The sequence below is a fragment of the Rosa rugosa genome, chromosome 5, assembly GCF_958449725.1.
Source record: "Rosa rugosa chromosome 5, drRosRugo1.1, whole genome shotgun sequence".
NCBI classification, from domain to species: domain Eukaryota; kingdom Viridiplantae; phylum Streptophyta; class Magnoliopsida; order Rosales; family Rosaceae; genus Rosa; species Rosa rugosa.
The window spans coordinates 55,285,765-55,313,373 of record NC_084824.1 but is presented as its reverse complement, the minus strand read 5'-3'; the positions used below and the strand labels follow the sequence as shown (position 1 = coordinate 55,313,373).

The window sequence follows — 27,609 nt, the reverse complement described above, 5'->3', positions numbered from 1 at the left end:
GCTAGCTGTGAAAGAAAAGGATGTGTAGGGGAATATCTCAGATAATCGAAATTTGAATCTGTTTAGTGTTAGACAAACAGGAAATCAAGAAAAAGGCACGAACTACTGTGAGCAATTCTCTAGGATGGTTTTAATTAAGATCAGAGTGAGTTATCATCGACCAGAATGTTGGCTTATATAATAAACCGAAACGTGTAGATTTTAATACTGTAAATTTCCGAGAAACGACGTAAATACTTGCCGTCTAAGTAGGAAGCACTCCCCTACCAAAAAAAATATGTAAACAGGCTTTTAAGAATCCCTAAAAGGATGGGGAACCCTAAACGTATGAGGAAAGAGTAAGTGTCACCTTTCGTTTCTTAATATTCAAGCATGCATACATAATTTCGACTAGAAAAGCTAGAATAGATAATTAAAGGTTTTAAACCTTGGTTTGCGAAATTAAAGATTGAGAAATAAAACTCGATCCTTTATTGTATTTGGGATTTATAAAAAAAATAAAAAATAAAAAATAAAAAATTTCGTGATAGACAGAAAAATATGGAGAAAAGTCCAGTAGTTCCTTCATGCACTCCTCAAGGGATTCATCTTCCTCCCTCTTTCCTTGCATTTATTACTCAGTTTTTCCTTCACTAATTAATATTTCGTAACAACTTTATGACGACTTACCTAATGTTATCAAACTTTGAAATGGAAAATTCATGAGAACTTTCGTGACAAAAAAATTACTTTCCATTCCGCAAAACTAAATAGGGCCTAAGTTTGAAAAGTAAAATATGGTGACCCCATGACTTGAGATGTATGACTGACGTAGGCCCGAAGCTCCCAGATTCCAATCAGAGGACGTGGTCAATGGTTTTTGACCTTGACGACAAAGATTCTAAACGTTGACTTCCACACTGGAACTCTTGCACAACTTAACTGTGGGTTCTCATCAATTGCAAAAAGAAAGACTTCTAACTAAGATAATGACCATCGTATTCTTCAATCCTTCACAATAGCGATGGAGGGAGAAGGAAATTAAAACCATGACGAATTAAGCACGTAGAGTCCACAATCCATAGAATTATGAAGTTAGTTTTGTTTGGGCAGATTCCTAGCTAGTCCTCAGAGAAACTATATTGTAAGTGTACGATCAATGGGGGTCAGTCAACTTTGCTGATCAAGTTCCTAACAAATGGTTAACAACTTTCCACCTACAAGTGTGACAAGAAAGCCAAATAATGGTTGGGTATTGTCTAACTACTATTATGATTGTGATTTTGAGTTTCTCTTACGTAAAACAAGTGGCAGATAAGCTCGATAGCTGTTGGCGTGATGCAAAGGTGCACATGAGAGATTACTTTGAAATAGTGTAACTTTTGGCCATAAAGTCCAATTAGGGTCCATGATACATTTTCGAAAAAGAAATTACGAGACATTTGTTCGCTATGTTATGATGTACAATAAAAAAAAGTCGTTTAGATAGTCATATATGCATTGTAAGTTTACGTGCAAATTTGGATTTCCTTTTCTTTTTGGGTCTTGTTTTGCCTTTTTAGTTTGGATGGTTTTCTTGTTATGCAAGACTTTAATATTCTTTATACTTTCATTTGGGTGGACATTGTATTAGACATTCTATGTAATATTGATCAAAATTCAAGAAATTCGAGAAACTTCTCTAATACGTTCTTGATTGGGGTTAGACGTTGATCTACCTTTCATCTTTTTTCTTTTTTTTTTGAGAATGATCTACCTTTTATCTTTTGTAAACTCTAATACGAAGTAAAGTTAAAGCAATATGATAAAGTACTCCAGTTGCTTAATAATGCAGACTTCTACAAAGAACTATTAAGACAGGTTCACCTTTGCCAAAAAAAGACCGGTTCACAATTTTTTGTACATACAGACTGATGACTAAGGATAAAACAAATAAGCAGTCTTCTTTTGATTTGTTCAAACTTTTGCTATATATATGTTCTTGGTAAAAGTCATTCTGCAGTACTCATTCCTTTTTATGATTGGTTGAATATTTTAACTGTAGTTGATTAAAAGAAAATTAAGGGGGGGTGAAATTTGCACACCCCATATTACAATCTGCACTCCCACTATCAATTTTAATATTTTTATATGTTCTCTATATATGCCTTTCTAATATTACCCTTACATATTACTACATTTTTCTTCAGTCTCTCTCTCTCTCTCTCTCTCTCTCGTATACTCTTGCTTTCAGAGCAAAGAATCGTAGTGGTGGAGGACTGGAGGAGTCAAATGGTAACCTGTCATTTGACTCGGGGGCTGATGACGACGAAGATGAGGAGGGGGTGATTGACGATGGCGAGGAGCACCAGATCCCTACGGCGCAGCCGATCACGGACTACGACATCGTCATCGACGCGCTGCCGTCCGGGACCATCAACGATCTTCATGAGTTGTTATGCATGTTGTAATCTCATTAAATTATATATATTATCCTTATGCCGTTTAACGCGGTCATATGTAAATTACTTTGAGTTTTGCTCTATTTCAAGAAGAGAGGACAAGAACCGTGTGAGATATCATAATCTTTTTGATATGTTGATTGATTCCGTGATTGAAGCTATAGCTACAGCTAGAGTTGGACAAGTTGATATTCAGATCGTAGTAACAGGAACTGAATGACCGAGTTCTAGCACTGTTAGTTAGTAAATAGAAGCTAATTTAGAGTATTCAAACTTCTGTGTGAGCGGTGCTTTACAATATGCAGTGTGAGTGCGTCACAATATGTTATAGCCACTGTGGCCATCATTGCACTTGGTTATCATCACTGTTCTTAAAGGCTACGTACTCCATCTCGGAAAATATACTTCTGAAATACTTTTAAACTTCCTAATATTGCTATTTGCGCTATTATTAAGGAGACCAAGTCGGCCATGCTGAATGATTTGTTAATGTCTTTCTTGTGGCTTGGTTGATATTTTCATATCTCACTCTCATTATACATAAGCGGTTCATGTGGACTATTAGTCAGATTAAGTTTATCTTCTGAAAGATTACAATCCAGGATAGGCACATTATGCAATTTGTGTCATCTCACTGACTCGGAGGACAAGAGATGATTATTCCCAAGGGTCCATGATTAATGATTTTATTGCATGGCAACAGTAATGCTTGCTAGCGACGAAAACATCAATGACATCGTTTGTCAGTGCTGCTTAATCTCCATACGGTCTGGGTCTAGATCCATCGCCTCCCACCGGTTGATACTAATCTGAAATGGGTGCATGGAGGGGGTGTTTGGCTCCAATTTTGCTGCAGCTGGTCAACAGTCTCTTTTCTGCGCTGGCGTGCCAGCACCGTTCGGGTGCGGTCGTCGGGGGTGTCCCTTGACCTGACTTCTTTCAAGCGATTATGGACGAGGAGAGCACCAACCTCGTCGCGGGATTCTTTGTGCCTCGTGGTGAGGACTTTTGCTGAGCTTCTTGAAAATCACCAAATCGATACTCGATGTTGTAGATCGAGCAGAGCGAGAACCACCGGGAAGTGAGGAGAACTTGCTAAAGCGTGACTTTAGCTTGGCTGGGTTGCTAGGGCGTTACCCTTGCTTGGCTGGTTCCGTAACCGTTGTGGTCGCGGCACTACCGTCGGCTCCCGAGGAGACTAGGACCGAAGCACGTTGACAGAGGGTTTGGTGGCACTGAAAGTCGGCTTCTGAGAAGACTAGGACTAGGAGTGTGATCACCGCTAAGAGAAAGAGAAAGAGAGGGAGAGGAGTTGCTCTTAGAGAGGTTTGCTCTAGAGAGAACTTAGATCATCTTAGAGATGTTGTTGTGTTGTGAATGTGTGATTTAGAATGAGAAGAGAAGGTGTTTATATAGGGAAGAAAAAGAAGAGTGAAATGATGAGTGGAAGAAAAATAATGAAAGTGGAATATGAAAGTGATTTGTAAAATATGGAAAAGATAGATAAATGATTAAATGAAAGCAAGGCATGAAGGTGCAACAACATGGAAGTGATGATGATCTATTAAAGAGATTGTCTTGAAAAATATATCCAAGGAAAAGAAGAAAAGCATCTAGCTTTCTTCATGTGGGTAGGAAACATGAACATGTGAATATTGAGCTGGTTTTAGGTCAGTTTCTGCCCCTTTATTCCTTCAATTATTTCTCCAACAAGACTTCAGAATGAGCTTTCGACTTCTTCATAAAAAATGTTCCACTATGAGTGTAGATCACCCTGGTAAAATTTCAGATTTTTATTCCATGTGGTTGGGCCGAAAATGCTGCTGGACCTCTTACAGGTCCAATTTTCCAGTTTTGCTTCTGTAGAAAATTGGGCTGATTGTTTGAAGGCCTTCCACTCAAAAAAAAACTCTTGCACTCTTCATAAGAAATGATCCTTGGGCTGTCTAGAATGGATCTGGAAAGTTTCAGCACATTTCGATTTCATTTGGTAAGTCTGCCACCCCTCCTTCCTTGTCTAGCTCGGTTTTTTCTAGCCGAAGTAGGAAAATATGCTAAAGTTGACTTGTCATACTTCCATAGTAGGCTTTATTTAGCCTCTAAATATATATTTCGAGCTTGTCGACAATATATAGCTTGAGCCACTGACATTGGCTCAATCTCTCCAAGACACGCCTTGTCAGGCCAAAATGTTCATTTTGGGTCCAAACAGGGGGATCCTCGATATTACTTGCATATGGAAATGTTGATTAGAGTGAGAGGAGATCGTTCAGCTCATGCTGGTCATGGATGTTTATAAGCCATTCATTCTCACAGACATGTATTATTAATTTCTCCGATTTATTTTCCTGTGAATTGGATTTTTGAGTATTGCAAATGTGAAGGGGCATTGTGGGGCTTTAGGCATGAGTCTACGAGGTGTTAAAAGACATCTCTAGAGGGCAACATCGGCAATGCTGGTTACACTTCCAAAAGCTCCACCAACTCCGAGGACCCCGTCAACCATTAGATTAGTTGGTGTCTCTATTATTAGGGCCCTGGGCCCCTACATGACCAATATTTTTGCTCCAAGTCAAAACCTCAAATCCACAGACGTGGTTGGCCGTGCACGCTGCTCTGTTACTAGTCGAGACTCGAGAGCGCTACCACGCCTTCGTGGAGTTCTTGTGCAACGCCTCTATCATCCCAGTCGACTTGCAGGGGCAGAACCGTCATTCGGTCTGACGGGTCCGGAACCCCCAAGCTTTTTCACAGATGGTAAATTAATATAGGAAACTACACCTACCTCCTTGACCAAACTCCAAAACACAAAAAACTCTATTACATTTGTTTTTAGACACTTAAGGACATTTTGTCTTTTCCTCTTCCTTGTTATTTACATTTCTTTCAGTAAAACTTGAAATTTTGACAGAGCGTAGTGGGCCCATACTTTTGAATTTGTTTGCTTAACCATACTGCAGGTATAAATCTATTCTCTATACTCAAAGGTAAACAGTTATTTTTACTATTCATAATTTCGATCGTCGATAGACTTGAATTAAATGCTATCTACAAAACTACTAGCAAAGAATTGAACAAGGAAAGAGAAAAATTGAGAAAATTGAAAGACTATAGAGAACGTCTTCCTAGAGAAACTCCCAACTACTGGGATATCCTCTATAGACTTCAAACTAGAATTTATAAATTAGAGCAAGATATTGACAATCTCTTGTATGTTCTGGAAGAAGAACAAAAACCTCTTGATTATTTGAGCATTGGTTAGATCCGCAAATCACTGGTATCAGAGCTTGTAAAGAGCTCAAAAGGGGAATCCCCAATGGGGACAATGTCTGAATTAATATTAGAGAAGTTGAATTCTCTATTAATATCCTCTGATGAGAAACATCAGACCCTGTTACAAGAAATATCTAGATCTCAAGATCATCTAGATAATTTACCTGATATAATCGCTCGATTAGAAAAATTGGAGCAAAAAATGGATTATATCAAAAAACTTCCAAAAACGGAAGAAGAAAGGCTAACAAGTGTTAGTAGAAAAATCAATGAACAGCAAAAAACGCTGGATTCTATGAAAAATATACTGAAGGACAAGAAAGTACCTACAGTAAAACCAAAGAAATCTAATGGATTCAAACCATTAGAAAGACCAGACAAGAATCCTGGTCCAAACATGATTTTTCTGGATCCATCAACTAGTTCTACTAGTATTCGGTATGAAAATCCGAAAGAAACCCGAGATGTCAACATGCTAAGCATCTTTGGGAAAAAGAAAGGAGTACAACTCCTAAATGCTGAAGAATTTGAATACAACGAAATTGAACAGGAGGTAAAAAACTCCTCAATTCCAAAATTAGATTTTAAACAAATCTATAAAAGGGGAACGTTTGATCTGATGGATAGCCATCATTTTAAACTACTGGAAATTACAACCCCTGCCACCTCAGGAGGAGAAACTGATCTATTAATGATCACCCCTGCAGAAGTTGCCAGAGCTAAGGCAAAAAAATACCAATTTATGCATATTGGAGCAGTCCAAGTAGGCATAAATCTGCTAGCTCGAGAAGGCATAAATTGTTCAGTTCTATGTGTCTTACACTCTTACAAGACAATAGACTAAACGATTTTCAAGCTAGTCTGTTGGGAACCCTTGAAGCATCTTTATGTGAACAAGTAGCATATTTCAATTGCTTCCCAAACTTCACTACCAGCTTGAAAGATGCAGCTCACTGTCTAAGACTGAGAGTTAAGACAGATGGCATATCCATGAAAGAAGATATGCAAGAACTCGCAATAGTATATAGAATATACTATAGGTTGATGAGCACTACAGTAGCTCCTAAGACACGGATAACAAATATCCCAGGTCTTACTACTGGATTTCTCACCAATCAGAAGAACCATTCACAACAAATTCACAAAGTTACTTGGAATGAAGTGACTTTTCCCATTGAATGGAAACTATCTGGTCCGAAAAGGCCACCAGAAAATGCGAAGGCAAAAGTCTATGAAAGCAGAAAGACTGGAGAAATCAGTCTCAATTTTGACAATCACAGAAAAAGTGATGTCGGTCCTGAGAACATCAGGATAAACAAAAATCTTCTCAGAAGAAGCTATAGTACTAAAGAAGCTAGTACTAGTGGAACAAAACCTATAGTTGAAGAGCCAATATCTGAAGAAGAACTAGAAGCTGATCTAAACAGACCAGTTAATATGCTTAGAGCACAAAAGCTCTATGATCTCTACGAAGAAGCAGATTCCTGCGAAAATCCTGAACGATTAGAAAAACTAATCGAAGAAATGAAAAAGTTCAAACCAGGAAAGGAAAGAAAACTCCTTCCCTATCAGGATATTGAAATGGAAGAAGGAGATAGCTCCAGTTCCAAAACAGTTATCATTAGAGAAAAGGGAAAAATCAAACTCCCTATTCAGAAGGCCCCTACGGGCAGAAATGGAGAAAGAAATTCTCAAAGATTTGTCCCAGAGGACAAGATTCCCAGAGTACCAATTTCTAACTATGGTATCTGGCTAGATCTAGACAAAGCTCTAGACAAGAGAAAAACTCTTGACCAATGGGTAGACAGCCTGATGATGGCCTCTGCTCTTACCCTTGGAAAATTTGAAGCTCCTGATCTTCAGATGTACTTTGAAACTACTCTTACTGGAGTAGCTAAGAAGTATTACTTTTCCTTCAAAGAAACTGCAAAAGGAAAAGAATGGCTGGATGAAATCAGAACTTCAAAATCTTCGTATGATTTTGCAGCACCACTGTACGATCAGTTCTGTGGAGATCTTTCAAATTTCAGTGAAAAGGCTAAAGAAACGGCCAAATCAAATATACATGCACTAAAGATCTGTGACATGAGATATTTTGAAGAATACTTGAATGAATTTCAAGAATATTACTGTACAATTGGTGAACTAGAGAATACTGATCTAGTCAACCTGTTGCACAGGAAACTCCCTGAACCATGGAGAACAGCTGTGAGAGAAAGCATAGCTGAAAAACCAATTGAAAGATTTTCAGTTGGAGGAATTGCCGACAGAATCCGGCAATTACTGAAGGAACAATGCAAAGTCAATCTTAGAGCTAAGATGGCCAAGAAACAACTCAAAGGAGTTGAAAATTTCTGCTATGGAATAATGGATATACCCACAAACTGGGGATGTCATGAATCCAAGTTCCACAGAAAAAGAAAAGAAAAATATTACCCCAAAAGATTCAACAAGGGTAATAAGAAAAGAAATTGGAAATTCAAGAAAAGTTCCAATTACAAGAAACAACAGGAGAAAAATCCTGAAAAGAAATTCTTCAAGAAAAAGAAGAATACTCACCAGCATAAACAACAATCCAGCAAGAAAGCTTGCAGATGTTGGTTATGTAAAGCTGAAGGGCACTATGCCAATGAATGTCCAGAAAAGGGTAAAAGATCTACTAAGGCTCTCAAACGGCAGACGGTAAAGGCTCATCAAGACCGTTGACGGCTGTTGCTTTGCCAAAAAGCAAACCTACTCCAAGAGGAGTAATAAATGTTTTCAACTATGAACTTCGAACGTTCAATACTCCTGTGTTCAGAACTGGCAGGAGACTTGCTTACCACCAGAAGGCAATTCTGGATAACCTTTTATTTGCCTTTCAGGAAAGAAGCAGTGGTCTAATGTTTCCAGCTCTCTTTGCCTTAGCTGAGGAACTATATGAAAACGGCAGGCCACGATTTGAAGAAGTACAGCAGAGTGCTGTCAAGAAAGAAAAAATTAACTTCCTTGAAAGCCCAGAAAGTGCTAGAGTCCCTATCATAGCACTCAATGAATCAGATTGGCATGAATTCCACAATCTGATAGGAAGGCACAATTCAGAAGACCTAGTTCCTCCAACCCACTTCATTGTATCAGGATCATATGTTGGAAGATACTTGGTAAATGTTCAGAGTGAACATCCCCAGGAACACAAGCTTTGGCTTGTTGAAAATGGTTTTGTCCATAACCTGTGGAGCAAAACAAATGATGATCTGAAAGGTTTGCCGCCCATCATTGTCAACACAGTCAAAAATATCAGGAAAAATGACTGTACACTTCGACTGAAGTTCAGGTCCACTCCTCCAGAATGGATCCAGAAGGCAAACGGTGAGGTTGAATATATTCCCCTATATCATTACGTGAGAATTATTCAAAGAAAATATCTTCAACCAGCCTATGTAGCATATAATGGCCAACCAAACTCAAGCCTCCCATGGATGAAGGCCATGGCCTTAGACTACATCAAGAAGATCATCTCTGAAGATGTCAACAATACCTTCCTGGCAGCAGGAGAAAACACAATCATCACTGCTTACGATCATCCTGACGTAGTCAGTAGTGACCTATTCCTATCTCTCACCAGAAAAGAGATAGACTCGACAATGGCATGCATGCAATGGGTGGAAAGACTTGAAAATGACAACCACTACAAGATGTATGTTGATACAGACGTCGAGGATAACGCGACAACCACTCGTATGGCCCAGGCAGACAACAACTCCTTTGTCTTAGGCCACAATTCTGAAACAGACGAGAACATGTGAAGCAGCAGGTGTAGAAAACACCGAAAGTACTTTTGGACTCTTCCCAAAAGCTACTTTTGCTTTTCCAAAAGAGAAGGTGAAAAACATTTCACCCAAAAGGAACCTGCCTTTTCCTTGTCCGACCTCCACCAACAGGAGCACTCAGGAAAGCAGGAAATCACGGAGTTGTTCTGTACATTTTAGGTTTTTGAATTCCAGTTTGGAGTCCGCTCCCTATAAAAGGAGCTTTAGTTTCATTTGTAGAGCAGATCGAAAAAACCCCACACATCAAAACTTCCACCATCTGTAAAATAGCTTAAGAACTTGAGCAGAAGAGTCTTCTCTCAAGCAGTAGCAGTGTGATCTTTCTTTCTAGTGAAGTGTGCTTCTATTACAAGTAAGTACTGTAATCATTCTTATGAATAGCTAAACAGCTTTTAGCTGTTTGCCGAAGAGTGAGGCTCTGGATTCTGTATCTAAAGTTTATGTTTAAATAAATAAATTCAGTTTGTGCCCAGTACCCTGTCACAAAAATGTTTTGCTGTTTCTGCATTTATGTTTTTGGTAACAGTAGCAGTTAGGAAGCAGTAGAAATCTATCTGTTTTGCTATAAAGACTGAACCCTTTATCATACTAAAGCAGCAGTGATTCCGCCCTGGTAGTAGCCGCTTAGACAGGAAGTCGTTAGGTGAAATTGTGGCATGTTGAAGGCTAGTCCTTAGGCTGATACTGTGTTTAGACTGGAAAAGTAAAACAGAAGCTGATACTGTGTAGGAACTGATACTGTGTAAAAAAGTAAAAGGATAAAAAGAGAATAGTGTGTGTCCTTAATTGTATAAAGGTTGTGGACTTTGTTGTCAAAAATCTTGTTCTCTGGTAGTTCTTTGTAGTTAACCCTAAAATGTAAAATATTATAGAATTAATTCAATAATCTATTATATAGTGAAGTGGACCCCCCAATCTCCACCCACGTAATAGTGTATGTGTATGGAAAGAAAAAATTAATATAATAAGTGTTATCTCTTTTTTAATCTAAATATTAATAAACAGTACTTATCTGATTTAATTGGTTTAAATAAGTAGTGTAATAAAAGAAACAAAAGTCAAAATAATTAATTTTTATTATCCCAAATAGACTTTTTCTTTCGGCCATTTAGGCAAATCTTTTCTATTTACTCCATTGCGATGGTAAGATGGTTCTCTTTGACACTTATTTTTTTGCAATTCAAGCAAACAAATCTATATAATTTCATTAGAATTTTATTTTTATAGATATAACTATCATAATTTTTCTTGATTATATTTTGGTCTTATTGATCAATGATCGATTAAATTTGTTGGTTAATTTTTTATTTTAGAGTGTGGAGCAGGTACCTTTTTTTTTTTTTTTTTTTTTTTTAACCTTTAAGTCTCGAACCCCCCCCAAGGCTTAGATCCTAGTTCCGCCACTGAGTCAAGGCTTCTTATCCCACCTCAAATTTAGCATCAAGTTGGGTGATAAATAAGCACCCATCATCCGAGGACCCCTCTAATCCAACGTCCTCGGCTTTGGGGAAGAGGACAGGCTCGGACTCTCTCCTCATCCTAGAAAAAAGAGAAGTTGAGAGAGCACGATGCCCCTGTTGTACAAGGGGAGTCAGCTCAGCTACCATGATTGGATGAATCGCTTCCATAGTGTTACTTATATACTTGTTATGTCGGGATCCAAGTACCTAACTGATTCTTTAGCCAAGAGAAACAAAAGAACCCGCTCTTACGGTAGTTAGACCAAATCTAAGGAAGTTTTGAGCTTCAAGTTTAAAGAATAGGAGAGTGAAATTCACTCCCTAGTTTACAATCCACACTCATTCTTTTCATTTTTGATTAAAGTTTTTATAAAATGACAAAACTAAGTTACTAAAATTAAAAGATTAAGTTACTATAAAAGGAAACATAGAGTGTGGATTGTAAAACATGCCCGAAGAATTAGTGGATCATTTATGGTTCTTAGGAGCCAAGTAGGAGTGTGTGTGTGATGTACATTAGGATCAAGATCTCTTTGGCCAAAAAGAGAGTTATGTTTAAATAAAAGCAAGATACAAAGGTGTGATACAAGTTGTCATATGGCTCAAGTTCTACAATTAGCTGAAAGGGGAAAAAAGAAAACAACAGTAGAAGTATGGTCGAAATCAGTAGAGCAACAAGACGAAGTAGTCATATGTTTTTGACTTCTTTCTTGGAATAACTCTTTTGGAAATGGGTTACGGGTCAGTGGCATGAGATTGTCCCATTTCAACCACTTACATCCTAAAGAACTAACGTTCAAAAATCAAAATGATAAGGACCACTGTCGAGTGCCATGATCACTACTGCATAACACGGAGTATGAAGCTGAGAGGCAATATTAAAAGGTGACATTTTGTGGTCCTTGATGCATACACAAGAAAATGGAAATACAGATGAAGGTTAAGGCTACATGGGAATCAAGAATGAAAAAGTTTCCGATCCCCGCTGCCAGATAATATCCCAACATCTGATTGAATATTGCGAAAGTCTCTGAAGCTTTGGCACCCTTGAATCAAACTATGCGACAGGAGTCAAGTTAAAAAGATACTCGGTTGTGGCTACTCAGCTATCAACAAGTTCATTATGTTTATTTGCAGATCCTGTAATTCAGATGGCAACACAAATTAATCACTTCCAACTACATTTTCCGAATATTTTGTACAAAAACGTTCCAATGACAAAGCAAGACTGATTCAAATTATTTAAATCAAACGCTTGCAAGTCGATCTTTTATTACCTATTTTGGCTATTTCTAGAAGACTACCCGACACCTCTCCCAGCATCATTACTTCACTGCAAGAGGGTTCAAGTAACCAAGGAGCGATTTACTACACTTTACAATATAGTCAAGTGACAAGTTTACAATCAGCATGCACAATTGAACACAGAATTATTGAAGCACTTTGCCTTGGTTGCAATCTTTTTCACACCTGTTTCGCTGTGGGAGGATCGTGAACTAATAGAAGAAATATGGATTCTGTCCATTATATTGGCCTTAGGAGCCTCAAGAATTGCCTTGGGCATTGATAATGCCCACTGCATGCTCCATATAGACAGTGGCCTCATATATATCAGAGATCGGAAGTGGCCATCCATCGTCCACCCCTCAGGAGTCTGAAACGCATATCTATATAACACAATAGGAGTGTTAATGTTGTTAGATCGAAGAAACTTAACATTTAGTGTTCACCATAAGAAAAAAAATATACGTCTGCAAATAAGGCATGAAAATGGTGATATTAAAGAAATGCCCAACTGAGTAATGATGTGAGAAAATCTAACTATTAAAGACATCCAAAATTCAGTCAAACAAATAATATCTCAAAGTTCTTTTCAAACAAATAAAATCTCAAAGTTCTCCATAGTTTTTAACCATTTAACTGTGAAAAGGTTCAATTCTGACATAAAATGTAAGAAAAGTGCACCAACAAAACATGGTAAAAGCATAAAGTGAGGGTAAAGGAGGCAATAAGGTATAATTTCACCTAATCTTGCCAATCAGGCATGAGGCATGCCTATTCACAACTGCTCACCCACATCATTAGCTTTCGTATGCCCCCAGTGAGCAGCAAATTCATATTTGTGTGTGTGTGTGTGTGTATTTAATGATGATTATTGTTGTTATTAGACAAACAAATCATCTTTCTCAATCCTATCCTAACTTTCAGAATTACTTGGACTTCGACCTAGCACATTTTTTCATTCACCACACGAAGAGCACATTAGTGCATGTTGTGTGAAGATGGATACATATCCTTGGGCCTGTCCTTGACATCTTATGCTTGAAAACTGATGTCTAAACATTAGAAGATTATCACCCGCCTTTTTAGGTAAATTTGTTTAAAATGAAGTCATATCCAACTTGAAAGTAAGCATCCACAATTTCTTTGGTTATCATCATTACAAAACTAACAGATGTGAATTCATTTTCAAAAAAATTAAAAATGATAAACAGAAGATTAGAGTACTGCAAATAATGTAAGTGTGTTCTACTTACCCGTAGCCCTCTTCAGACCAGCCAGCAGTAAAAATTCCTTCAGCAGTGGTAAATGCCTCTTTCTCCTTTCCAGCAAGGATCATCGTTGCAGCCACCCCATAAGTGACACCAGTCCATATTTCACGAGACTGCATACAAGACTCATCCACCCTCCCATCAGGGTGCATTCCATTTACAGCACCCATCCTACCTCCTTTAACTTTCATGACGTTAAAATCATAGATTTTCTGCAAAGCACTTTGGATTTTAACATCATCAAAAAGTGAAGGTAAACCTGAGGATGCAGTATACCACTGTCCGGCCAGTTGATCTGCTTGTATGGATTTACTGTTACTACTTGATCCGCTATCATAATTGAAATAAGAGCCATTCCATAGTTTTTCTTCAAAAGCTGGTTTGGCCTTCAAATATTTGGTTTTGCACCATTCAGCAAAGGCCTTGTCACCTAGTTGAAAGGCCATTGTTGCAGCAGCTTGAAGTGCAGCAAGCCACAAGCAACCACAGTAAGCACTCACTCCATGAACTGTCCAAGCGTCATAGGTCTGGTCAGGGAAACCATCATTCTCAATGAGACCATCATTGTCCCTATCAAATTGTTCCATGTATACCATTGCCGCACGAACAGCAGGCCAGACATCAACTCCAAATGACATATCCCCTGTTGCAGCAAAATCTCTATACACCTGAAGTACAAACTTCGGGTTTAGATCCTTCCACTTACTAGTATCATGAATATTATACGCATTCATTTCATTCCAAGGATCATGTGTTCCCAAATCATGGGGGACAGCTCCTCTAACCTTACGAATTCCCCAATTCCCTTCTGCCAGAAACTTTACTTTTCTTCCGTCTTCAGATAAGACTGCTTTTGCAAAGTCCCTTTGTATATTGAGTTCAATTTTGGGAAACAGCTCAAGAAGGGCAAATGAAGCATAGAAGTGCACGTCATATGTGTTCCACATGATATATTCAACTCCTTCCAGATAAAGAAACCTCCCAGCATCTTCATAGTGTTTTTGTAGGTCCGATATTGCACTCCTATGGCAACCAGTTGCAGTATCCTCGACCACTCCGCCTTGTTTGCCATTCACCTTAGGTTCAGAAGCCTTGTTATCTAAATACTCACCATTTATTAATTGACTTTGATTCTTCTTGATGTTTGTTTCTAGTGAGGGAGAATCTGCAGGAAAATCATTTATATTTATAAGGAACCAGTCAGCTTTGTGGAAAAATGAAGCCAACGTAAAAAGGAATACATAGTTTAAAAGTGCATGACAGAGGTATGGCACTACGGCTAGTGGCCAAAACTCCAAGTTCCAAACATTCTTATTCCAACATGAAAATCTGAAAGAAGAAGGAAATCAGGATAAATTACTACCAATCCAGACTGTTCCACCAGCGACCAAGAAGTAGAGCTCATTGAACAACGTGAACTTGTACCTGAAAGTATTGTACACAACATTAGGACCAGGAGATATCAGCTGTTACTGAGAGTTAGCATAATCTTTCAGTGCCAAATAACCATTGCAAACAAACCTCAAAAGCTTTAATTAATCATTCTGTTGTTGGGCTTTCTATTAGTAATGGAGATGGTTATGGCTATGCAATGATCTAATTACAATATTTGATCATTTTAGTTTCAACACCTCCAGCACTTGTAAGATACCATCACATTGTATGTCTAAAACATACGATGCATTCTAACTGACAGTTTGAACCAATCACTGAATCAAGCTCAAAAAAGCTTAAACTGTTGATTTCACATTTTCCTTAAGTGGAGACAGTTGTAGGATGTTGATTTGACACTTCCGTTCATCTTGAACATGAGAAAAGTATCTGACATCAAAATCACTCTTAAGAAATGAGACGCAAGACTAACCAACTTCAATGTTTGAGATACGCAGTTCTCCTTCCAAGCCTGTGTCTTACAGCATGCACATGGACTTCGTTTTTACAATTTAAAGAAGATACATGCACAACACAAAAATTAATCTCAACATGTTCCACATAGCTGGGACTTACTCACCTACTTAGGACACCACTTTACCATCTGGCATAACTTAAAGATATAAATAAGAATAATCACATTATTGTGCGTTAATAAGTAGTTACCATTCTGGTAATTTTTCATCCTTGAGGATAGGATTTTGCCAATTTTCAATCTCTTCTTCCCATCGCTTATAATCTGTTATTCACAGCAAATACCCAAGTATTCTTAGTTAAACTTGAAATAAACATCATCATGTCAATAGATTAGATTCTTGATTCATAATGATTCCAGACCTAATCGTGCTAAAACAGGTGTGAATAGAAAATCGAACTTGTCAAAACAAGAGACACATACTTGTTAGTGCATCATGCACCAAGTCTTGAGCTGCCCTTTCAGAGGTCCCATAGAATTTTGTGTACCTCCTGCAACACACTCACAAGCTTAAATAACCGAACATCTACTAGTATTGGTGTTTAGATTGATAAATTATAATTATCAAATTAATGCATTCATCATTTATCATTTTCTCTATATTAGTCAACTTTTATCTCTTCCGGTCTTTTGGTTTCTACTGTTGATATAAAGTAACTCATAAAAGATTTTTCATTTTTTATAGATAAAAGAAAAGGAGCTTATAAATCAGTAAGGCACAGTTATGCAAAACATGCACTGTTGAGTGTCAGCAATAGACATTTTGAAAGATATCTTCATGTGTTGATGAAAAACACCAAGGCACAATGGTGCAAACCAAAATAATTGTTGACTGTGAACACACATTTTGAAGCATATTTTCATACGTTAATTAAAATTCAAACACTAGTGCAAGCATAAACAAACAAAGGGAGGGGGGAAGATAGTTGGAAGAAACTCACCTTGGGTATGAGCTTCCCTTCAAAAACTTTACTTTCGGGGATGACCACGATAGACCAAATGCAACAGTGCACTTCCCATGGGGTTCTACCCAAGCAGTAGCTGAAACTGCAGCACAAAGTGTCTCTCCAGGTGATGAAGACATGCATGGCCCCGAATTGAAATTCTCATGATCAAATTGTCCATCCTTAAGAGATAAAGGCACCAAGTTAAAAATAGTGAGTCTGGTTTATGACAATGAGAAGTTGTGCATCCGAACTGAGTAGAATTACTTTGAAAATGTATATTTATTCAACCAGATCATTGTATTGACAGAATGTTCTACAAAAGGCATCCAACTATATGTCCAGAGCAAAATGAGGCAAACGGCATTAAGCAACCACAAAAATTTAAGGTACATGGCACCAATAAAGAAAAACACGGAGAATAGTACCTGCACCATTTTGTCCCACATTTCTTTCGCTGTAACAGTACTTCCTTCTGATAACCCAAAAGACGGCAAAACACTAACGCTTACATTTTGTGTTTCACATGCAGCTATTCCAAAAGTAACAGGAGGACTCCCTTTTGCAGTCCTGGAACAGACATAATTTGTGGAAACAGTTAAAATCTACAGTAAGAATTTTTGGTTTTTTTCATTGTACAGCAAGAACAAAAAGAACAAAATATAACAGAAACTATAAGTTAAGTATATTTAACAAAGCAAACAATAAAAATAAATAAGGTTCTGAGAACAATAAGTTTCAATTTCACCAGATGTACAGGGACCCCAAATACTAACTTTAACATGACCACCTGACTTGTTGCCCATGACTAGAAATTGGAAAATGATCAATCATGGTACAAAGAAGACAAGCAAAAACTAGGGAAGTGAAATTCACACTCCCCATTTTACAATCCGCACTCCATGTTTCCTGTTTTAGTAACTTAAACTTTTGTCTTTAGTAACTTAGTTTTTGTCTTTTTATAAGAATTTCAATCAAAAAGGGAACGAAGGAGTGTGGATTGTAAAATGGGGAGTGAAATTGGGGAGTGTGGATTTCACTCCCCAAACCTAAAGGGGAAAACAGAAGAAGAAAATGGTGAAATAGATATTTTAATTGATTCGTCACACTGGCTCCTTTGACTGATTTGCTGGAAAGAAACAATAGGTCTTCATGACAAACACAGAGGAAGTGATTATCGCAAACTGGCGAAATGTAAGCAATCATGGCACACTGGCTAAATGTGCAAAAGCATTCAGTTTCTCTTGCATGAATTCTGAACATAAGCAACAAAGTTTCACTTTTAGCACCAAACTATCAAACAAGCCTTTTGTGATTGTGCAGACATGGCAGAATTCTTTTCCATCTATAGCATCTTCGATATGTAGTTTCAAATTTTAAACTTTTCTCTTAAACGCCAGTTAGAGAGATATGCACTAATCTTGTTTACTTGATAACTCGTTTTCTTGATATCTTTAGAACAGTTTAAATTGGTAAGTTGATCCAGAAGCATCTTGCTTTGCCTCATGGTCCATTCTTTGATGTAGGTTGTTCAAAACTTTGCAATGCTTTTAACCTATAAAAACACTGAATGGCACAGATATCTGCAAACCAACCGTCATATAAGTGTAATAAGGTTTTATGACTTGCTTGTGATGTAGAAGTACACCAGAGACTCCATCTTCGCCTCTATAAAAGAAAGAAAAAGTAAGTTAGAATATGTTAACAAAATCTAGGTAGTTCCATGATAACCCTAGAACAAGCACCATAGATACTTACATAAATGGTTCATTGACATGGTCTCCCGACAAGTGTGACGTTCCTCCAATTGAATTCTACACCAGAAAAGGCAATAAGTACCAAACATACCAAGAACTCTTAAATTCTCTGTATTGATTGGACACAGAATTCAGGAATCAAAGATAAAAATCTTACCGCCCATGTAAATAGTAGGCTGACTTTTGCTCTTTCTTTTCCAGTATTCACCAACTAAATAAGAAACAAGAGTTTTATAAGCAGACCAAGTAATAAAAATCCTATTGAAATTCTTGTGGCATAATCCTTAGATTTACAATCTTGTCCACGTAATGGAACAAAGATTTTCTCATTTAATTGTATTCATATCAGGTAATATGAACATACCGTATAAACAAAAACTGCTGTAGGAAGACTACTATCTCTATAGTTATGAGGGATAAATGGCGATATTTGCCGACAAGAAATTTTCAATTCTGGATCAGGTTCGCCTAAAATAAAAAAGCATCAGAATTAAAAGAGCAGCTCAAAGGAGAAGTTATACATGTGAAGTAGATTAAAGGGAAAAAATAGAGCCATACCATCATATACAGTCCATGCCCTTGGAAATAGAGCATGGTACGTGGAATGCTGACCACCCAAATTCCAGCCCCATGATGATATACCCTGATCACCAGCTTTTCTGCAAGAATACTACATCAGGATAACAAGAATAAGGATATTCAACTGCTATGGGTAAATTAGAACTCCAAAAAACAGAATAACCGAGATACATTATGCACCAAAAGTCCAGCAAAATCTGATTCCCTCTCTACATATGAACCAGCTACATAACAACTTCATTATTACTTCATGCTTTGAAATATCAGGAGTTTGGTGTTAAAGATTTTAGGGTTTCAGGCATATGCTTTCATATTACAGGATACAAATTTTAAACCAGATATGTGGTGGTGCTCCCCTCTAAGTTGGAAGTCTGCTAAATGGTTACAATAACTAAGAATCTATTTGATCTCCATGTCATACTTAATAGCAAGAGTTCCGATCTACATGGAAAATTGTCGTTAGTATATCAAGGAACATCTGCCATAAGAAATATCAGCCAATCTTAGAATTCACTTAACTATTTAGATTATAGAGTAACTTCTTAGACTACCCTTGATTCTATAAGGAAAGGGACTGACTCAATATGATCTAGGTCTTCACTTTCAGTCGCAGATTAAAAAAAAAAAAAAGGCACGTAAAATTGACATATATGGTATATTAGTATAATTCATCACAGAATATGGTTTTCAGACTTGACAGCTATCCTCTTACCCTAATCCTTCATGTTGACCTGGGGCCAAGACTGATGCATAATTTTTACTCCCTCCATCTCTAGATATAAAGATCTGCAATTTTACAACATGAACAAAGATTATCAGAATTAAACCACTGACTCAAATTCAATGGGAAAAAACATATTTAATTCTTCTCAAGAGACAATTACTTAGTTATAAATATTGTTGTCCCATACATTGTTCAAAAGCTTACAACGAAATAACAATACAGAAATTCCTCAAATGCATTGTTCAGACTCCCTTCCAGCATTAGTATTTTTCTAAAAGTATTGCACTTTAATTTTGCAACATCCCTCTCACATGATCCAAACTTCTATCTAAGTTTATTTTTAATGCATTGTTCAGACTCCCTTCCACCATTAGTATTTTTCTAAAAGTATTGCACTTTAATTTTGCAACATCCCTCTCACATGATCCAAACTTCTATCTAAGTTTTTTTTTTTTTTTTAATCCAGGAGGACCTTATAAAATGTTCATATGAAACTAAAATAAGCAACAACCATGAATACGTAAGATCACCGAGGAAATAAATACATGAGTTTAAAATTCTGAAGCAGAGTTCCTTGTCTATTGCCTATTACATGTATGATAAAGATCTCCTCTTTCTGGCCATATAGTGATGTTGCAGTTCTCATACCATAATTTAGGTCTCAATTCACCACAGCATACAAAGTAAACTACAGACATAGAAAAGAAAAGAAAAACTTGGTAGAGCTTCTGTATTTTAGCTATGGACCTCAAATAATAATCTGCTTGGTATTACTGAAGATATAATTAAAAGCAGAAATTAGAGAACATGTTCTACAAAATACTATAGTAGACTATAACCGTGAAGTTGCATTGCAGAAAAACCAGAAACGCATGATTATGTATGAATAATTCAATAGAAGATAACGAATAATATCAACAGATCGATAACAGATAAAGAGTAGAATTTTACAGAGAATTGATTGGCCATGACAGGAGAACCATCACATACACCCGGAATGATTTGCCATTGCCTGAACTCGCCTCTAAAACCTCTTGAGATGCTGCCACTTCTGCAATACATGTCGACCGATGGCCCCTATTAAATTAAGTAAAGATAAAATTCCAAAAGAAGTTAAGAAGCTTCTGATCAGAACATACCCCATCCCTCCGAGTGGAACCCCTTGAGATGCAGATGGCTTGCAAATACCTCGTGTGAAAGGATCAATAGGTGCTTTCTGCATTGATACAAAATAAAGGCCAAGATTCAACATCCTCGTAAGGACATATATTCATCCAATTAGTATAGATTATGAGCTTATCCGGAAGGTTGAGAAAACTTACCCTTCCATGAGAAGCCTCTTGTCTGACATATGACCACAAGCGTACACCTAACCTAACCTAGAATTTGAAAATTTGCAGTCATCAGAAAGAGATAAGCAGTGCAGGGTACCCACAATACTGGGTAAAAACTGAAGAAACTTGAAACACCACGATCACAATGTGATCAAAATGTAGTTAAGAAATCACACTTACCATCTTTATTGCTTCCCTAAATGTAATACTAAATTCTTTAAGAAGATTAGCATTGCTGTTTAACTTCCTCCTCCAGGCTTGTTCTGGTGGGGCAGCACTATCGAAATCAAACTAGAGAAGAAGAAAATGAATCAGTTTTGAGCAGAGAATAAGGATTCTCATCAATTAGATATGACAAATAGACAACTACTGAGCCGAAATCTAACAATGGTAACAGCCACATATATGCATTACAATACACTTTGAGGTTCCAGAGACACGACATGTCCCTCATTGTAATATAGTGAGCAAACATAGTTTATAGCAAGATATGCAGCTCTGTTGTTTAGCTCCGACTTTGAATTTTCTATTGTAAACAATAAGTTCCCCAACCCCAACAACAAAACAGCAGAGTTTCGCTCGAAACATGAATTCCAAACAAGTCCCTCCTAGATAAGCATGTGTAGGATTTTGATCACATGCCAGTTTTAACTTGGCTCAGTTTTGATCAAGATGGGGCTACTAACTACATTGAGCAATAAGGATGATTTAATCTATATAGTAACTCAATACTTGTGACCAAGTGAAATTCCAGTGCATGGTAAATTCAATCAGGTAAATAGTCGATTACTCATTTAAAGTTTCGATCTTTGTTTTCATGTTAAGATTATGGGAGGAAGTAAAGAGAGAGAAAAGAGAGAAGCGTACCAATTGTAAGGTGTTTCTGGGGATATACTCCTGAGGAGGCCATGAATTCTTTCTACAATGGAACAAAGTACCACTAACCATGATCTTCTTCGATCCAACTAATTTAATTGGTTCTGTCTTCTCTTGTGTCACTAGTCGTGTATAATATTATGATCTCAAAGCAAAGGTTGAGACTTGAGACGATAATGAGAGGCCCAAACCTTCCTTCGCCTCCAAACCACGAAAACAAGAAGACGCGAATATAAGCAAAAGCCGAGGTAGGTAGCTTAGAGCCTTAAGGAGCCTTGGACCAAAACCCAAGAAAGCAGAAAGCTTGAGCTGAAAGACGTTAAATTTTGAATCGTCGTCGTCGGAGCAGCAGCAGCAGCGAATCGGCGATTGATTCGATTTGATTGGTCGATAATAGAGTCGATGGCGATGGCAGCCGCCTCAAAGATGGGTACGTGGCTCTCTCTGATCGACAGGTGGAGCGACCTCTGCTTCTCTGTCTCTCTGCAACTCTCTCTCTCTTTCTCTGCAACTGCAGCAGCTCAAATTGAAATGGTTGGCTTTTGATTTTTAATTTAATTTTTTTTTTTTTTTTTGTGGGTAGAGAAAGGAGCGCGTGAGAGAGAGAGAGAGAGAGGGGTTAAAAGTCAAAAGCTTTCGTAGCTTCTAACGGAAAATACGAACGAGTGAGAGCATTGAAACACAGGAGGAGGAGGAGGGAGGCCTTTGTTTTGTTTTGTTTTGGTTATAACAAGTCAGAATCACCAGAACCGGAGCTAGTCGTCGCTTTTTGTTCTGTCCTCTATACTGACCTTATTCTGGTATTGGGGTATACTTTTCTTGAGACTTATAGATGATGTACTTCATATTGCTTCAAGATTCCCCTCCCTCTGTTGATTACTTACACATGAGAATAAAGGTATATATTCAATGGAGGAATCTTTTCTATCTACAAGATTTAAGCTCTTAGGTGACTCAGCCTTAAAGGTCATAAAGCATAAGCACGGTAACAATTCTAGGCGGTGCTCCTTTGGTTTTTACTTAAGAAGAAGGAAAGCCAATGAGGGAACAGTAATGCCACTATGTACCTCTTTTTTAATTGTTTAACTTTTCTATTTGGTTTCTTGGCTGAAAATAGGGTTGGACATGAAATGACACTACCCAAGCTCATCATATTATAGGAGTGTCGTCAACTGGATCAATGATCTAAAGCCTACGAAAAACTCGATGCATGAAACCCATAAGGCCACTTATGAAATGAACGAAGAGTAAAACAGTAAAGGCAGTTTTTGGCGGGTAGTAAAGTAGTGGAAAAGCTATTATGAGGTGAATGATGAGAGAGTAAAAATGAAAGGAGTATAATATAATACTCTATATATAATGAGTGGCGGAGTAGTCATGGACGGTGGGCTGTAAAAAAGAAACAAATACATGTGGGACCGGGGGGGTTAAGAACTTAAGATCTTAAGAGTAGTACTGTAGTAGTAGGAGTCAGTCATGGAAGGTGTGCGTAAGAAAGAAAGAGAGTGGTCAATAAATGTTGGCGTGGGTTTTAGTCAATGCCATTGCCTACCTGCACCTTCATCTCCATTTGTTTTTTCTTGTTTTTTGAAGAGAGACCTTAATGGTTTAATCATTCGACCAAAAAACACAAGAGGGGAGAGGATCCTCTCCTGATCAACTTAATCACCTGAGCTACCTAAGCTTTTAACTAGACAATGACACGTGGATATAATGAATCCAACGGTCTAAAACAAGCTTCAACTTGTCTTCTTCTCTTTTTCTTCTCTCGCTATTCATCTCTTCCTTCACGCTTCTCTCTCTCTCTCCCTCCCCTTTGTTCTTTACGAATCTGTCCCCAGGCTGAGACTAAACAAGAGAAAAGTTGCTAGAAATTAATATTGGGTATATGCAGACTAATATACTGGGAAATGATGAGTCTGTTTCAATATGCAAGATGGCATCATTCATGGACTCTCTCTTTTTTTTTTCTTTTCTTTTTTTTTTAAAAAAAAAAAACCCCACCCTTGATGGGGCTCGAACTCCTGACCTCTTATATACGAGACCAAAGCCTTACCACCCCACCAAACACACACACCCATTCATGGACTCTCTCTCTTTCTTCCTTCTGTTCTTGTTTCACTTCACTCAGCACCAATGCACATAATAGCTAATCAAGTGGGTTTCAATGAAATTTGATAGGGAATTAATTTGATTTTCTAAAAAAGGAAAAGAAAAGAAAGAGACCAAACTTAAAAAAAAAAAATTAAAAATTAAAAAAAAAATAAATAAATAAAAACTTAATTGATGAGGCAACATTGATTATGAATGAGAACCCATGGTATGCCTTCCGTCATTCATAATCAATCTCTTCTCAATGTTTGTTACTAGCTGCCTCACGTCATCTTCCAATGGGTCGTTCATATCCAAGTATTAATTAATGAAATTTTACAGGAACAAACCCATTAGTGGAACACCCAGCCTCAGAAATCGAACCCAAAAATGAATCCCAACCAATTTCGTCCCATCAATTTAATCACAACCAATCCCAAAAGGAAATTTAGCAACCACCATAACCCATAAAGACAAGTAAAAAACTTAACAGAGAGAGTGAGAGAGAGAATTCTCTGCGAACTTGTTTGTGATTGAGATATCTGTATTGAACAACGATTTCGAATCGGATGAGAAGTCGGAATTCGGTAACGACATTAAAGAAGCTTAAGCTAAGGACGGCGGCGTCGGTGAGGATGAGGCTAGGATTTCGCCAATGAAGCTCGATTTAGAGAGCAAACGGCGGAGGCTCTGTGGGTTCTGAGGGCGGATGTTCTGTGGGTTCTGAGAGAGAGAGAGATAGAGTTGGAAGAGTCAAAATCACTACGTGGCACTATGTAAACTGTTTGATTCATTATATCCACGTGTCATTGTCTAGTTAAAAGCTTAGGTAGCTCAAGTGATTAAGTTGCTTAGGAAAGGATCCTCTCCCAAAGAGGAGACCTTAATCTCCATTTGTTGCAGAGACTTATGTATGGTGACTTCTATGTTCCAGTCTTCTAGAGGATTGGTACTAACTTTCTACCTTACCATATATAACTTTCTACCTCCCAGAAGCCAGAGAGGATTCCATGCACCGTCGGTTCACTTGCACCAGCAGTGTGCACGTCACGTGCACTAACAGTTGAATAACGACGTTAGTTGTTCTCTTACCTCTCTCACATTGCACGTGGGAGTCTGAATTGGGAAGCTAGAAGGGTCTTCACCGATGAACGCAGGCGAGATCAGAAGGATCTCTAAGGCAGATAAAGAGAGATTTAGTTTTATCTGGTTGCTTGGATCGAGTTATGTTGCCTGGATCTCGTCACCATCACAACCCATTCTCTCTGTTTCTTCAAAACTCTTTTTCAGTTTGAACTCGAGTTCAGCCGGGATTTGATCGACTGAATCATTCAGATCTTGAATATACACACGAAATTGAATTCCAATACTTGGCCTGCAAATCAAATATGGAACAAGCACAATTAGAGAACTGGAGACGAAATTGGGTGCAATTTATATCCTAACCAGGAATTTGGTGGAAAAGATTTTCGAATTAGGAAGAGAACGTGTTGGGTTTCTTGCATGCAGTTGATGAATTCCGAAATTTTGCAAAATCTCATCAGTCTTATTCAAATTCTGCAATACCCAAATTCGTACTTGCCTTTTGACCCAAAATTGAAGGAAAATTGGAGGTGTGACTTGTTCTGTTCTTTCCCTATTTAAGACGGAGAAAGATTGGACTCTTTTATACTTCTTAGCAAGAGGAGCGACGTGGGAAGAACCGAAGAATAGCTACTTCCAGTTTGCGGAGGAAGAAGAATTTTGCAGAGGAAGAACTTGAAAGTAGATCAAATAGTATATAAGTTAAAGAGTAGAACACAAAAACTGGCTAGCAACTTGGCATAGCGGTGAAGCAAATTATTAATTATTGTGGCCTGCAAAGGTTCGAGCTTCGTAAATGTGTTTTTTTTTTTTTCTTTTTCTTTTCCGAGAGCTGTGTTTAGCTGTCCAACCAAAAAAAAATTTAACAAAAACTTTCAGAAAAAGTAAGGCAAAAAAAATTTCAGAAAAGGAAGGCAATTCAGGTTCGTACTTAAATTTTATTTATACTAAACACTAAAATTAGGCCTCCCGGCTCGGCCCGTCCCATTTGTAGCGGGCTTGGGCCGGGCCGGGCCTTACTCCATTTTTAAATAGTAGCGGGTCGGGCCGGGCCGGGCTTTATTGTAAATTGAAGGATCCAAGCCCATCCATTTAATGCGGGCCTCGCGGGCTTTTTCAGGCCGGGCCAGGCTAAGCCTTGCGGGCTTTTTTGGGGCGGGCCTTGCGGGTTTTATTTACAAATAAATCTTTAAAGATAATGTTTTTTATAAACTTATATTTATATATCATACACTCCAAAGAGCAACCTCTATCAACTTAAATAAAATGGGAAAACCGACCATTGGATGAGATTATTATAATAAATTATGAGCGTGGTAAAAAATTTAGCCAATTTCACCATATTTTCGAATCCGATCGAATTAGTCAACCGTCGTCACTTATATGTTTTCTTGGTTGACCGATGACATGACGACCGCGAAACGTGCCTATTTTTTCACATCACGTCTGTAAATATTTCATCCATGGATGTGCGTAGACATAAGATAAAAATTTCAATTTTAATTACAAAGAAGTTTGCCTCTATCAATTTGCCTCCAAAAGTTGTATGACTTGTATATTGCATTTAAATTGTTGAGGTTCATTCTAAAGCAACCATGAAGTGGAAAATGAATTTAGAGAAATCAACCGCTTGATTGAGAGATTGTAATGTTTTATGGTGATTGTAAAAAATTCAGCTAATTTGTTTCTCGTTTCGAATTCGATCAACTAGGTCAAATTTAGTTACTCTTATAAACCTATATTTATATATCATACACTTCAAAGAGCAACCTCTTAAATTCAAATAAAATGAAAAAACCGACCGGTGGATGTGATTATTACAATAAATTATGAGTGTGGTAAAAAATTTAGCCAATTTCACCATATTTTCGAATCCGATCAAATAGGTCAACCGTTGTCACTTGTATGTCTTCTTGGTTGACCGATGACATAACGACCGCAAAACGTGCTTATTTTTTCACATCACGTATGTAAATATTCAGTCAATGGATGTGTGTGGACATAACATAAAATTTTCAATTTTAATTACAAATACGTTGGCCTATACCAATTTGCCTCCTAAAGTTGTATGACTTATACATTGCATTTAAATTGTTAAGGTCCATTCTAAAGCAACCATGAAGTGGAAGATGAATTTGGAGAAATAAACCGCTTGATGGGGATATTGTAATGTTTTATGGTGGTTGTAAAAAATCCAGCCAATTTAGTTCTCGTTTCAAATTCGATCAACTAGGTCAAACTTAGTTACTCTTATAAACCTATATTTATATATCATACACTCCAAAGAGTAACCTCTATAAATTCAAATAAAATGAAAAAACCGACCGGTGGATGTGATTATTACAATAAATTATGAGTGTGGTAAAAAATTTAGCCAATTTCACCATATTTTCGAATCCGATCGAATTGGTCAACCGGTCGTTGTCACTTGTATGTCTTCTTAGTTGACCGGTGACATGACGACCGCAAAACGTGCTTATTTTTTCACATCACGTATATAAATATTCAGTCAATGGATGTGCATGGACATAAGATAAAAATTTCAATTTTAATTACAAATACGTTGGCCTATACCAATTTGCCTCCTAAAGTTGTATGACATAAACATTACATTTAAATTGTTGAGGTCCATTATAAAGCAACCATAGAGTGGAAGATAAATTTGGAGAAACCAACCGCTCGATGAAGAGATTGTAATGTTTTATAGTGGTTGTAAAAAATCTAGTCAATTTAGTTTCGTTTCGAATTCGATCAATTAGGTCAAACTTAGTTACTCTTATAAACCTATATTTATATATCAT

General features: G+C 37.5%; 1 protein-coding gene across 3 annotated transcripts; it reads right to left on the bottom strand.

Moving 5' to 3' along the window:
* Positions 1–11,494: 11,494 nt before the first annotated feature.
* Positions 11,495–22,413, bottom strand: LOC133707793 (uncharacterized). 3 transcript variants are annotated; one of them, XM_062133281.1, is made up of 20 exons: positions 21,626–22,413; positions 20,939–21,049; positions 20,747–20,803; positions 20,564–20,640; positions 20,376–20,475; positions 19,413–19,486; positions 18,680–18,780; positions 18,486–18,589; positions 18,279–18,332; positions 18,123–18,178; positions 17,994–18,032; positions 16,793–16,934; positions 16,362–16,546; positions 15,844–15,911; positions 15,612–15,684; positions 14,878–14,939; positions 13,500–14,679; positions 12,433–12,629; positions 12,240–12,295; positions 11,495–12,102 (listed from the first exon to the last, which is right to left on the bottom strand). In XM_062133281.1, the coding sequence occupies exons 1-19, from the start codon at positions 21,704–21,706 to the stop codon at positions 12,288–12,290; spliced, it is 2,769 nt and encodes a 922-aa protein (XP_061989265.1). In that variant the 5' UTR covers positions 21,707–22,413; the 3' UTR covers positions 11,495–12,102; positions 12,240–12,287. The 3 variants fall into 3 exon arrangements, 2 of the variants coding, with proteins under 2 accessions (XP_061989265.1, XP_061989264.1); XR_009845278.1 differs by having other exon boundaries at positions 12,240–12,629; positions 21,626–22,412; XM_062133280.1 differs by lacking the exon at positions 11,495–12,102 and having other exon boundaries at positions 12,115–12,629; positions 21,626–22,412.
* Positions 22,414–27,609: the final 5,196 nt, after the last annotated feature.

Excerpts from the sequence above, each read along its gene's own strand:
- LOC133707793 (XM_062133280.1), bottom strand. The coding sequence starts at position 21,706 with ATGGTTAGTGGTACTTTGTTCCATTGTAGAAAGAATTCATGGCCTCCT. Across the intron at positions 15,912-16,361 it reads AAGGGAAGCTCATACCCAAG|GAGGTACACAAAATTCTATG; the intron begins GTGAGTTTCTTC and ends AGTGTGTTGCAG. Across the intron at positions 14,680-14,877 it reads TGGTGGAACAGTCTGGATTG|ATTCTCCCTCACTAGAAACA; the intron begins GTAGTAATTTAT and ends ATTTTCCTGCAG.